This window comes from Giraffa tippelskirchi, chromosome 5 (assembly GCF_054371585.1).
Source record: "Giraffa tippelskirchi isolate mGirTip1 chromosome 5, T2T-mGirTip1v1.2.pri, whole genome shotgun sequence".
In the NCBI taxonomy this organism is placed as follows: Eukaryota; Metazoa; Chordata; class Mammalia; order Artiodactyla; family Giraffidae; genus Giraffa; species Giraffa tippelskirchi.
In genome coordinates this window covers 76,352,080-76,364,613 of record NC_137279.1, presented here as the reverse complement: position 1 = coordinate 76,364,613, position 12,534 = coordinate 76,352,080, and the positions used below count along the sequence as shown (strand labels likewise).

At 55.7% G+C, this 12,534-nt stretch overlaps 1 protein-coding gene and 1 long non-coding RNA gene across 5 annotated transcripts in view; one reads left to right on the top strand and one right to left on the bottom strand.

Annotated features, from left to right (window-relative positions):
- LOC145507709 (uncharacterized) overlaps nucleotides 1-12,534 on the top strand; it is a 14,031-nt gene extending 1,497 nt beyond the window's left edge. For 2 of the 3 annotated variants that reach the window (XR_014055045.1, XR_014055044.1), the window contains exons 2-7: nucleotides 493-733; nucleotides 3,396-3,530; nucleotides 4,917-5,238; nucleotides 7,743-7,905; nucleotides 8,469-8,621; nucleotides 11,762-12,534. This is a non-coding gene — a long non-coding RNA (uncharacterized LOC145507709). Of the gene's footprint in view, nucleotides 1-492; nucleotides 2,417-3,392; nucleotides 3,531-4,916; nucleotides 5,239-7,742; nucleotides 7,906-8,468; nucleotides 8,622-10,860; nucleotides 11,557-11,761 lie in introns of all 3 variants that reach the window. The other variant, XR_014055043.1, reaches the window with a different exon arrangement.
- On the bottom strand, nucleotides 826-12,095 carry REN (renin). Of its 2 annotated transcripts, XM_081495020.1 has the most exons (10): nucleotides 10,865-10,956; nucleotides 7,321-7,471; nucleotides 6,710-6,833; nucleotides 6,073-6,191; nucleotides 5,068-5,264; nucleotides 4,193-4,201; nucleotides 2,651-2,770; nucleotides 2,140-2,284; nucleotides 1,760-1,858; nucleotides 826-1,166 (listed from the first exon to the last, which is right to left on the bottom strand). In XM_081495020.1, the coding sequence occupies exons 1-10, from the start codon at nucleotides 10,942-10,944 to the stop codon at nucleotides 1,005-1,007; spliced, it is 1,206 nt and encodes a 401-aa protein (XP_081351146.1). In that variant the 5' UTR covers nucleotides 10,945-10,956; the 3' UTR covers nucleotides 826-1,004. The 2 variants fall into 2 exon arrangements, with proteins under 2 accessions (XP_081351146.1, XP_081351145.1); XM_081495019.1 differs by lacking the exon at nucleotides 4,193-4,201 and having other exon boundaries at nucleotides 10,865-12,095.

Here is a 12,534-nt window from a genome sequence, read left to right as displayed (position 1 = left end):
AGAGGCGGTAATTCTAGAGGTGTGAGGTTTGCTGGGGTCTGGGTGAGCCCCTCAGTGCCTCACTTCTCTCAGTCAGAAGAAGGGTGAGCAGCTGTCATGAAGAGGGACAGTGTCAGTGGCTTCATTCGGGCGGATACGGTCTCTTACTCCCCAAGCTACACGTTTCCCACAGACAGTCCAAGGCATCAGAGTGGGAGAAGACCTCGGCCTGAGCCCCAAGTCTTGTGCTGTGGAAGAGTGCAGGGGAAGGATCTGTGTGCTTGTGCACCCGGGCCCATACCGGGGCGGCTGAAGCTCTGAACCTGTGAAGGTTCACCTGTGTATGGGAAGGTGGGAAGCTCCCAAGGTCTGAGTCAGATGGGCAGCCTTCTAGTTGTGATTTTTCACACGTCACTGAGCAATCCTGGCCGAATGCTTTCACTCTCTGAGCCTCAGTTTCTCCTCATGTACAAAGGGAGTATCAGGCAGACCTCTGGGTTTCTATGTTTTTAGGTGTTAGTGCCTTAGATGGCATGTTAAATGGCTACATGGGAAGCACAGAGCCTGACTAGCGGCTGACCTCCATGAGCTTGGAGCATCTTTCTGTCTACAGTCCACTGCCACAGCGTTAGCCTTGGTTCTCCAGGGGCTGGCTCTCTGCAAACTTCCCGCCCAGGGTAGTGTGAACAACTCCGTCTGAACCCTGCCGACGTGGGACAGGTGGCCTCAGCCCTGCACGCAGGAACCTGTGCTTGTGAGTTTGTCATTCTGTCATGTTCCTGTCTGCACAAGATTACACACTGAACTTCCCTGTTTCAAATTCTTGAGAACCCAGGTGCAGTGGGGTTGGGAACATGAAGTCTTTATTCTGTGGTCCTCAAAGAAGGGAAGTGCCAGTGCTGGGGGCAGGGCACACGTCTGGGGGGAGCTCCACCTCCCTGAGTGAGGACACAGGCAGGGGTTGGGGGCTGGTCCCAGAGAGTGCTCTAGTTCTGGGCCAGGGCAGGGCAGGGCAGCAGAGGGCCTCAGCGGGCCAGGGCAAAGCCAATGCGATTGTTACGCCGATCAAACTCCGTATAGAACTTGCGGATGAAGCTGGCACCCAGGACCCAGACTGGTCCAGTGGGTGGTGGGATGTCCATACCATGGAGGGCCAGTGTGCACAGATCATCATTATTGTAGGGGTCCTGGCAGGAAGCAAAAGGGTTCCTCTACTGCCTGGCACATAACCACCTTGCCAGACTCCTCAGCAGCATCTGCCCACCAGTGCCCCATCCACACTGGGCCTCCATCACATCCTGGCCCTTTCAACCATCATGGATCACACCCCTCCTAGAGGCAGGCACTAAGCTGGATGCTGCTAACAGTACATCGGGCACAGCGCTGCCTTCAGGAGCTTACAGTCTGGCAGAGCTTCTGGTCCTAGACAAGGTAATAACACCTCTAAACGTACTGAGTATAAAAAGCAGATAGCATTACTGGGGACATTTGATCAGAATCGAGATCAGGAGATGAGCACAGTGATCTCCAAATTTGGCTGCATGCTGCAATTACCTGGGGGGTTTTGTAAACATTATTGCCCAGTTACCCCCAGAGGTATCAATCGGTATGGGACGTGGCTTGTTACTGGGATTTTTAAAAGCTCCCAGGTAACCCTAATGTGCGGCCAAGTTTGAGAACCGCTGGTCTAGCAGGTAATCTGTGCATAATGGCATGTCTTTTTTTGAGGGCCCCTGCCCCCTCTTCCTCCCTGTCTCCGAGGAGCAGACTGAAGCCTCACCTGTAACACATAGTCCGCACTGGTGAGTGTGTAGGCTCTGCCTCCAAGATGGAAGGAGATGTCGGGGAGTGTGGGCATCTGGTTACAGCTCACGACATACTGGCAGCGGGCAGAGTCACAGGAGCCCCTTTGAGTGTGGGAGGTCCCCCAGGAGATGCAGCCCTGTGCTCGTGGCCTGGCCCCTCTGCCGGAGAGGGGTGGGCACAGCCCCTAGCTTCCCAATCCCCCCTCCAGGGCCCAGGCCACATGTGGGAGAGCGTGAGGGGCAGGAGAGGAAGGCTGGAAATGGTCCCCTTCGGAACCAAAGCCTCCTGGGGTGATCCAGGGGCCTGGGCCGGGTGGTGCGCCCTCCTCCCTGGTGCCCCCCCCCAGCTCCTTACTTCATCCGTGCTCAGCTCCTTGGCCCCCAGGGTCTCCATGAGCAGTCTCAGGGAGCTGGTGGGGCCCGAGATGTAAGATGCACCAGTGTCCACTACGACCATGCAGCCCTCCTCACAGAGCAAGGTGCTCGACCTGACAGACACCCTGGGGGAGGCGACAGCGTCAGACAGACAGCTGAACACAAGGCTGAGGGGCACCACCAAGCTGCACAGCTTTCCTGAGTGCGGGCAGGTGCTGGGAGGCCATGCTGGTGATCCGGGGACGCGGTGAAGCATGGTGAGCTGAAAGAGGAGGGTGCTGCCCACCCCAGCACATGGCCTAGTGACCCTCCACCTCTTCTCGTTGCCCCCTACCCCCTGACCCATCATCTCTGTGTCCCCTCCCAGGACCAAGCAGGCAGAGAGCAAGGGCTGCACTCAGAGAGAGGGCAGGGCGGCAGCCCGGCCCCCTTGCAGGCCCACCCCCAGCAGCAGCAGCACTTTCAGAGGGAAGAGGGTTGAGGGTCCTGACCCTTTCATTCTGATCTGCCAGGAGCCAGGCTTGCTGATGCTCACGTAGTGGAAATTCTCTTGGTAATACTGGGGGTCGCTGCCTCCCAGCACGATCTCTCCCCCTAGCAACTGGGAACTCCTAAAGGGAAGATTAGAGTATCGTGGAGAGCCACGGCCTCCAGGACTCAGTAACCCCAGCAACAAGGGAGGCTGGGCCCAGGCTCAGGGTCGGCAGAGACAGCAGGGATGGGCGGCGAGGCTAGGGCGCTGCATAGCAGGCCGCTGCTCCACCTCTCTGCCCGTCCTCAAAGCTCAGTCAGAGGTGGTTCCAGGATGGGCCAGCGGCACCCAGTAAAGCCTCCCCAGAGAGGTCACAGGGGAGGAACAGATACAGGACAGGGCAGAATGCGTGCAAGATGCAGATCGACCCCACCCTCACTGGGGTCTGAGCAGGTGCGTGGGACCTGGGATGGGCCCCTGGGAGCTGCTGGGGTGGTGGGCAGGGGCGTGAGGAGGGTGGGGGTGGGCGGAGCGCTTGGGCGTCAGTGGTGCCTGGCCCGCTGCAGTGAGTTTGGGTCAGGTGGCATGTGTGATTCTGGGCCAGGTGCTCTGGAGGGTCAGGGCCAAGTGGGGGCATTCCATCTCCTTACGTGAAATCTCTGCAGAGAAAGAGACAGCAGAAAGGAAGCTTTTGTCTCAGGTGAGCCCCACCAACCTGTTGTTTGGCAGGGTGGTTTTACACATTCTTTTTACCCTACAAGCAGTGGAGTCACCAGGAGGAAAGTCGCTGAAGTCACGCGGGCAGTGAATGGGGGACTGGAGCCAGGGCCTCTGGTGCCCCATCTGAAGCTGATGCCCCTTGGTTTCCTCTGCTCCAGATGGCATGATGCATCCCACAGGTCAGGGTCTACCTTAGGGATGGTTCATATGTGTGTGTGTGTGTGTGTGTGTGTGTGTGTGTGTGTGTGAGAGAGAGAGAGATGGGGTTTTCCAGCACTCTTAATAGGAGGCAAGTGTGTGTGCACCTGTAAGCGTGTAGGTCACACACGTTATTGGTTCAAGTGCACTAATTGCATCATTATAAATCTAGTACCTGTGCATCTGTGCTAGACAAGTTCCCCTTACCTCTCTCCCAACACTTCATGATCTCTCTGGGCGTTTCCTCCATCTCATCCCAGGGTAAAGGAAGAGGCAAGCCCTCTCCACAACAAGGCCTCTTTGCTGGGATTCTCCTCCATTCTGTGGCCTCTCGGCTCCTCTACCCTCAATTATATCCTCTTTTTTCCCACCTTTTCAGTTTCTCACTTTCTGCTGGCTGCTTCTCCCACCTGCAAGCGTCCTCGGGCATCCTCCAGCATTTACAGACAACTGCACGTCTCTCCCTGCTCCTCTGCGCAGCCATGTCTGTGTCCCTCCCTGGTCAAATTCCCCAGGGCAGGCCTTCCCCTCCCTGACACCCACACCTGCCTCTGCACTGCCTGCCATCCGCCCTTGCCCAGCCTCTAAAGCAGCTCTTCCCAAGACTGCCCTGACTGCCAGTTGGTGGCCTTTTCTCAGTCACTCTCTTTCTCTCGCCAAACCAGATACTCCTTTCCGTTTTATCTTTGTGATGTTTCTGGACGCTGACCTTCCCCTCTGTCCTCATTGCTACTGCCTGCAGTTCTCACACCTATGATCCCTTGTCTCCAGCTCGTACCTAGCAGCTCAGGGCAGATCACAACTCTGCTCCACAGCTGGGGGTAGCTTCCCCAAGCCTGGCTGTGCTGCACATAAGTTCAGCCTGGAGTTGAAAGCACAGGGTTTCAACCTCATGTCCCCTGTTTTGCTCATCAGATTGTAATGTTTCCTGTCTTCTCTGCTGGACTGTAAGCTCTGTGAGGGCAGGGACTCTGTCTTGTACACTGTGTTCATGGCTGTACCCCTGGAGCCTTGCACGGGGCTTGTCACATCAGCGTCCAATGTTTGTGGAGTCAGGGACTGAGCAGATAAGTGAAAGGACTAATGAATGAAGTCAGTGGTCCACATGAGAGGAGCCGGGCCCTCACAGGGAGGCCCAGCGGTCATGGCAATGCCTCACTCCCCGTTACCCCCACTCTGCGTTCTTCTCTTGCTCTAGAGCAGTGCTGAACTAAAGTGTAAGTAAAAGAATTTTCTGCAAAGATGGAAACGTGCTGTACTGGTATAGTCCAACGTGGCAGCCGGTAGTCACTGCGGCTACCGAGTAGTTGAAAGATACAGTGTGACTAAGAATTTGAATGCCTAATTTTATTTCCTTTTCATTTAAGCATTGGCTTCCATATTGGATCGTATACGTCTGGATATGGAGTGAACACCACCTGATCCTGAACACAGCACAGTCCTGGCTCAGACACTCCTCCTCTTCTCCCGCCTCTGCCGCCGCCCCTCCCCGCCCCGGCCCCGCAAGTCCAGGCCCACCTGCTGTAGTAGACAGAGAAGACGTCCTCCTTCAGCACCCGCTGGGAGAGGATGTGGTCAAAGACGGGGGTGACCCCGCCGATGGCCTGGGCTGGGAAGCCCATGCCCAGGACACCATCAAATTTGGCCAGCATGAAGGGCATCAGGGGCAGCTCCGTGACCTCGCCAAAGGTCTGTGTGACTGTGATTCCACCCACCTGTGGGAGGGAGCACCAGGGGAGACCAAGCCCACGGCCCATCCCCTGGCCAGAGTCCGGTCTAGGCCTCCCCACGAAGGGCCCCAGGGGCACACACCCCCCAGGGTGTGACCACTTCATCAACCCCACGTGCATAGCAGCCCTCCTAACACACATCTGGTCTGTTGGGGTCCAGAGGGACTAGAAGGGACAGAAGCTGAGAAGCCGGCACTACAGTCAGGCCTGCCCTTCACACTCCTTTTCCCCTATTTCATGGACTCACACTGATTTCCTCCCAGTTCCATGGGTACCCCTACCCTAACTCTGCCAGAGCAGTGAATGGAGAATTCTAGAAATGGAGGTGGGTCAGACACAGACCAAGTGACAGTGAGAACCAGGACTGACCCTAATTCCAAACTCTAAATTCAGCTATGACCTTGAAACCTATGCCTAACTCCAAAAGTGGTCCTGACCACAAGGCTGACAGTACCCTTGACCCTGACCCTGACTCTGACTCGGGATTTCAGTCTAGGGTCTGGTTAAGAGCTCAATCAGAGCCGGATGACCCCAAGCAGGTTACTCGATTGGAGACTGGGCTCAGGACAAGCTCCACCAATGCCTTAGCTGCAGAGGCCCTCACAGATCACTCAGGTTGTGCCCGGAGCTCAGGTCTGCTGTGCCCCAGGTGCTTGCAGCTCCAGGGAGAAGTAGCAGAGGAGGGTGCTCCCCCACGGCGGGCTGGGCTGCACCATCCGCAACCGCGGGTGCTAGGGTGGCACAGGAGGTCTGGGAACAAGGAGGGCAGATGACCTGAGACAGCCTCACTTACAGTCACCAGGTCCTGGCTCAGGAAACCTTTGACCTTCCCAGATCCATAGTGGATGGTGAACTCCGTCCCATTCTCCACATAGCTGGAGGATTCCAGGGAGTCGTAGAGGCTGTGAATCTCTGCCGGGGAGACATAGGCTCAGGGCCGAGAGGCCCAGGGAAGGGTTTGGAGGCAGGGCTTGGTGTGGCCCATGTGTTGAGGCCTGAGTGCAAAGACAGGGTGGCCCTGAGCTGGGAGGCTTGAAAAATGTGTTTAATTAATCAAGCACTGTATTTCTTGGGCCCCTGTAATGTGCTTATGTCTCTGAGAATTTTGTCTCAGATGAAGTACTTTACAGTAATTGCTAACCCTAGGATGGCGAGAAGACTCTGGTCCCCGGAAGCACTCAGTAGTTCCCTGAGGTTAAGGAGGACAGAGCTTGAGCTGTGGAATGGGTCTGAGAATTCAGTCCTTCTGGAGCATGCTTTTTACTCGATGGTCATGTCAGATCAATGGGAGACATTTTCTTCTCTCCTCTCAGGGGCAGGGGGTGCAGAGGCAGACAGGAAGAAGCTCAGGGGGCCGCAGGAGGTACTGAGCTGGGCCTGAGGCCTGACAGGGGAATGGCGTGGGGAGGCACCCAGGTCCCTGGTCTCACCACAGGCCATGTAGAGGGGGCTGCACTTGGTGGACGGCACCCAGAGGTTGGCGGAGCCTGTGTCAAAGATGACTTTGAAGGTCTGCGGTGGGGTGCCGATGCCGATCTCACCGTAGTACTGGGTCTGCAGGGCGAAGGAGAGAGGTGGCCTGAGGGGCTTGGGGAGCCTTGGGGTCTTGCCTGATATGCTTTTTGGAACTTGGGGTGAGATGAGGCAGACCATGTAGCCCCTCTGGGCTTCCATTTTCAGCAGGGATGGAGTCGGAGGCTTAATAGTGTCTCATGACCTGCCAGGAAGTGGGAGGCTCAGTAAGACAGAAGGGCAAATTAAACGTACTGCCAGTGAAGCAGGAAGGTTCCCCAAGCCCTGAGGAAACCCTGATGCTTCGCTGAGCCCCTGCCCCGCCAACACCTGTACTTGTGGGCCCAGGGCCTGGATTCATGAGTTCCAAACCTGATCCCACCTCTGGGCTCCTTCCGGCCCTCTGTGCCTCAGTCTTTCCAGCTGTGAAATGGGAATTTCGTGAGGTGCTCAGAAAGGTCAAAGAGAGCCTTAGGCCCAAAAGAAAAAGGAGAGAGTGAAGGGGCAAGGGACCGAGCTGGGCACTCACATCCAGGTAGTTGGTGAGGACCACAGGGGAGGTGCGGTTGCCAAAGGAGAGAGTTTTGGTGAGCTGGCTCCACTCAGCACCCAACCGGGCCGTGTCCACGCCTCGTTCCTTCAGGCTTTCCCGCACCGAGGGCATCTTCTTGAGGAAGATCCTGGCCCATGATCAGTAAGGGAAGTAGAAGAGCTCTGTCCCCTCCCACAGTAATGGTAGGATTCTAGAAGCTTCTAATATAACTACCCCAACCTTTGCCCAGGCACCTAGGGATCACTCTTGAGCCCTTAAGTCCCTGAAGGAGATTTTACAGACCTCCGTGGTTACCTGCGCTGGTATTAAATGATCCTCAACTAACTCGCTCCTCTTGTTTAATTTTGCTCCTTATCATTTTAGGGTCATTTGTTCATTCATTCACTCCACAATCACAGGTTGGACACCTACTCTGTGCCTGCACCACGCTGGATGCTAGAGATACAAAGATCATCACTGCCTTCGAGGGGCTCCAGCGGGTGGGAAGACAGAGGATGAAACAGCACTGACGTCCCCTCTAAGGAGGTGAAGACTGGGCATGCCCGCCTCACGGCTGCACGGGTGAGGCAGTGCCATGCGTGACCTGCAGGTGGCAACACATGCCTACACAGCCAGTGCTCCCGGAAGCAGCAGGCAGCGCCCGGCCAGGGCCCTGGGGCCGGCCTGGGTGGGGTGGGGGAGAGGCAGACGTCTCCAGAGTGCCTGTGCAGCCTGTCCTTGGGAGAAGGGCCTTCCTGAGCCTAAGTCCCAGTCCCTCTGCTTCTTGTCCCTACACTTTCCTGTCACCTTCGGGAGGCAGAGTTAAAGAGAACTGGGAAACTCATGTCACCCTGAGCTGCCCCTGTGCGGACACCCAACACTGTGCAGGCCACCCTCACCCTCGTTCCCATCTTGCAGGCAGGTGGTCCTCACTTTGTGGTGAGGGGTGAGGTGACTCAGGAGTGGGTGCAGCAGGGATTTGAGGTGCCCTGACTGGCCCATCTCCCACAGAGGGGTCCCCGGACTGCAACATGAAGGCTGTGTGCCACAGCCTGAGCCGTTTGTTGGGGGTCCCAGGCTTGCAGCCCAGTGTCTGGAGGGTCCCTGTTGCTTCTTCTGTACTTACACTAGCCTTTCCTTCTCAGGCCCCGTGCATTTTGCCCACAAACGTGAATGCAGCTTTCATGCTTGGTGTTACTATTTTAACAGAAATGACTTGCCACATTCATAACATGGTCTGTTCTTCTGCAAAGTATTTTCACGACTATGATCTATTTGATTCTCAGGCATCACCTGAGGTGAGTAACTTTACTATTCTCATTTTACAGATGGGAAAATGGAGGGACCAAGAAGGCTTGACCCCAGAGAGGGCGCATTTCCCACTGTTTACTATGGACCTCTCCTTTTACCCCTCTCCTTTTAGAGAATCCCTTCCTTTTCCCCTTTCCCTCCCCCTACCCCCCACGCCAGCTCTTTCCAGCCCTTGAAGGCCAGCGTGCACCCTGCCTCCTGGAAGCCCCATGTCCCCATGCTGGCCTCCCCTTTGCCTGGGAGCCTGCCCCGTTTTCCCGGGATGTGCATAACTAGCGCTGCACAGCCTCGTGCTGTCTGTGATGAGGGCGTAGTGGTTGTGGGGATGTGCTCGAATCCCCTCCTACCTGCCTGATTCTAAGCAATTTACCTGACCTCTCTGGGCCTTTTCTAAGGGCCTCCTCTGGGCCTCCTCTGTAACAGTGGACTTAATGGTAGTACCTACCACCGAGAGTAAGCACTTTGCAGATTGAGTTGCCCAGTGCTCAGTACACGTAAAAGGCATCTGTGTGTAAAAGGCAATGACAGCACCTTGAGAATGGGATCTGCCATTCAGAGCGCCCAAAGAGCCTTGCGTGAGGAGGTTCATGCCAGTTAGCAAAACTCCTCTAAGTACATTTGCAAAGCCTGACTCCCTCTCACCCTGGTCCAATTCCATTTTTCTTCTCGTTCTGAAGAGACAAGGAAGAGTGTTTTTTTCCTTTCCCTCCCTTTATCCTGGGGGTGGGGGCCATGCTCAGGCACATGCTGCCACTGGGAAGCCCCCCGTCTCGCACACCACGCCCCCAGCCCAGCAGCTACTCTCCCTGGAGCAGAGGAAAGAGGCTTTGGAAACACGTGGCACCGTGTGTGCCCAGGCTGAGCCTCCTACATCTGACCTCCCTGAACCTCAGTGTCCCCAGCTATAAAATGGGACTGTTGGGAGGATGATTTGAGCTGAGACACAGGAAACAATCCTATGAAGTCCTCAGCCTTTTACAGGCCTAGCAACTACCACTGTTATGAAAGCCTGCTCCTTAACTTCGGGTCTTCTGGTCCCATCTGCTTCCCCAGCGTGAAACCCTTTCTCTAGGAGGCCCTCTCCCACTTACCTCCCTGCTCCTGCAGCCTTGAAGAATTGCTTGTTCCCTCAGGGAAGAAAGTGAAAGTGAAAGCCACTCAGTCGTGTCCGACTCTTTGCGACCCCATGGACTATACAGTCCATGGAATTCTCCAGGCCAGAACACTGGAGTGGGTAGCCTTTCCCTTCTCCAGGGGATCTTCCCAACCGGGGGATTGAACCCAGGTCTCCCGCATTGCAGGCAGGTTCTTTACCAGCTGAGCTATCAGGGTTCCCTCAAGGCCTGTCACCAACCATGGATGTTAGGTCTTAATCCTCCTCCTTTGTGGGCTGCCTTCAGCCTTTCTTTTAATATCTGTAATAATCCCCCTGGAGGTGGTAACAGCTGGGTTTTTACAGCATGCCAGTGCCAGACTGAGGCATTTACAGGCAATATCTCATTCAGTCTTCAAAGCAGCTCTGTAAAATAGGTATTTTTATGATCCTTGTTTTAAAAATGGTAAACTGGAACTTCCCTGATGGTCCAGTGGCCAAGACTGCATGCTCCCAATGCCGGGGACCTGGGTTCAATCCCCGGTCAGGGAACTAGATCCCGCGTGCTGCAACTAAGCATTCTCACACCACAACTAAAAGATCCTGCCTGCTGCCGTGAAGATCCAAGTGGGCAGTGTAGCCAAATAAATGAACATTAGAAAATAAAAGTGGCAAACTTGGACCTGGCCAGGTTCAGGGTCTTGCCCATGGTTCCAGAGTTAGTTGGCACTGCTAGTGGAACAGAATTTAAACTAGGACTATTCAGCTCTGGAAGCCTTGCATTTAACCACTACATTGCCCTGCTTCCTTGGTAGAGTTAACCATACCACACTCTTCTTAGTAATCAGTCTGTGAGCTCCCGAGGGGCAGAGAACATGTCTCAGTCATCTCTGAGTCCCCCCAAAGTGCCTAGCATGGTGATCTGTGCAGGAATTGAAAACTCTGGGCCAGGATCAAAAGGCCCAGCTAGTGCCTCTGCTGGCTGTGTGACATTGGGCAAGTCACCTGACCTCTCTGAATGGGACCAAAACTCTCTTTGCCCTTCTGGCTGTGAGGACAGGGTGACATCACTTGTTTGAAACCCCCCATGTCAGGAAAGTGAGGATCCCTTCTGCCCCCACCCTTTCTCCCAGTTACCGTCTGAAGGCGGCAGTGTCTGCAGGAAGACTGAAGGTGCAGGAGCCACAGAGCACCAGCAGGAGTCCCCAGAGAGGCATCTTGCTGCACTGGTCCACGCTTCGCCTGGGTGCCCAGCTCGCTCTGGGGTCCCCTGAAGCACCCTCTCCTTTTATACACTGCACACTTGGGATGGCTACGATTCTGCTCTGCCCTGATTTATAACCACAGGGCAGATGGTGGGGCAGCCAGTAATAAATCCCTCCATGGGACTGAGCTAAGTGGGTGAAGGGTGACCAGGCTTCTGACGTGGAGCAGGGGGGGCTAGAAGAAGGATGGCTGTGGGAAAGCAAGGCTGCACCCAGTGACGCCAGCAGCCCTGTCTTGGCCTGGCCCTGTGACCCCTCAGGGAAGACAGAGGCTGATGAGAAACAGCACCGCTAGGGAACCAGGACAGGGCTAGGACAAGCACAGGACCCCGGTTTCCAGCCCCCAAGCCATCTCCCTGACCCCTTGCCTCTGTGTTAACCTTGGCTGTGCCCCTGACTGGTGTCTCCCAGGCTGCGTCTCAGTGTTACCATCTGGAACATGGGTGATCCCTCCAGCTTGTTCCCTGACAGAGCCAGATCCAGGGCGCCCCGACGTGGCCTGCCCCCAGGTCTCTGTTAGCAGTGGCTGTTTATGGGAAGGTGCAGCACAGACCTCCTCTGGATGTAAGGAGCTGGGGGCAGGGGACGTGGGTACATCTTCAGATGACCTGTGTTGGTGGAAGGGTAGGGAAGTCCCGGGGACTGGGGGAGGCTGCTTTCTGCCAAAGAGCGAGGTGAAGCAGCTGGTCTTTCCAGCCCTCTCCCTCTCTCTGCTTCTCCCTGACGCCTTTCTGGGGCACGTCTCTGCCTCCTTCCCTTTCCCTTACAGGGGTCTGGAGCAGCTCGGCACACACTCACCTGGCCCCTGAATCCCAGGGTGGATGCTGTTTATGCAGCCTAGGACCTCCTCTCCTGGCTCCTCCCTGCTCACTCTTCGGGGCCCACTTCCAGTATCACTGTCTCCTCTAGGAAGCAGGCATGGATTCAGCCTGGAATTGACTGTCTCTGCTGGGGGCCCCACAGTGCAGACATGAGCCTTCTGTGAGACACAGCCTCGGCTGTCCTCTCGAAATCATTTCTATGTGTGTGCTCTCACCCAGAGTGGTCCTCACTGCTCATCAAATGAGCGCCCAGTGAACCATGATGGGCAGGGCCAGGGGCCTGGCGTCGCAGTCAGGGGCCTGGCTTCTGGTTCTGACTGTACCCCCAACTTGCTGTGTGACGTGGGGGCGTCCTCCCCTCTCTGGGCTGTAGTCACCAGTCACTGTGAGGAAGCAGATGCTGGGTGACCCCAGGGTGCCCGCCTGTGTGGATGCTTTAGTAGCCAAGTCCTGTGTTTTCAGGGTGCTGCTCTCTGCACCTGTGGGCGGAAAGAACTTAACCAGAGGAGCTAAACTCTGTTGCCAGTGTGCGGACTACTTAATGTGTTGGGATCTCTGAAATTATAACACCCTTGCTGAGGGATGGGAGAAGCTGGTGCTTCTTGGTACAAACTCTCACTGGAGAATTTTCAAGCATTGTGGTTGGCACTGGGAGAAGCATTTAAGGGCTTGGGAGTGGGAACTTCTGTCTTATCAGACTGAATAAATATTTATTAATCCC

Coding starts and splice junctions, on each gene's coding strand:
- REN (XM_081495020.1), bottom strand. CDS start 10,944: ATGCCTCTCTGGGGACTCCTGCTGGTGCTCTGTGGCTCCTGCACCTTC. Junction 7,472..10,864: donor GACACTGCCGCCTTCAGACG/GTAACTGGGAGA, acceptor ATCATGGGCCAG/GATCTTCCTCAAGAAGATGC. Junction 2,285..2,650: donor TGGCAGATCAGAATGAAAGG/GTCAGGACCCTC, acceptor CGCCTCCCCCAG/GGTGTCTGTCAGGTCGAGCA.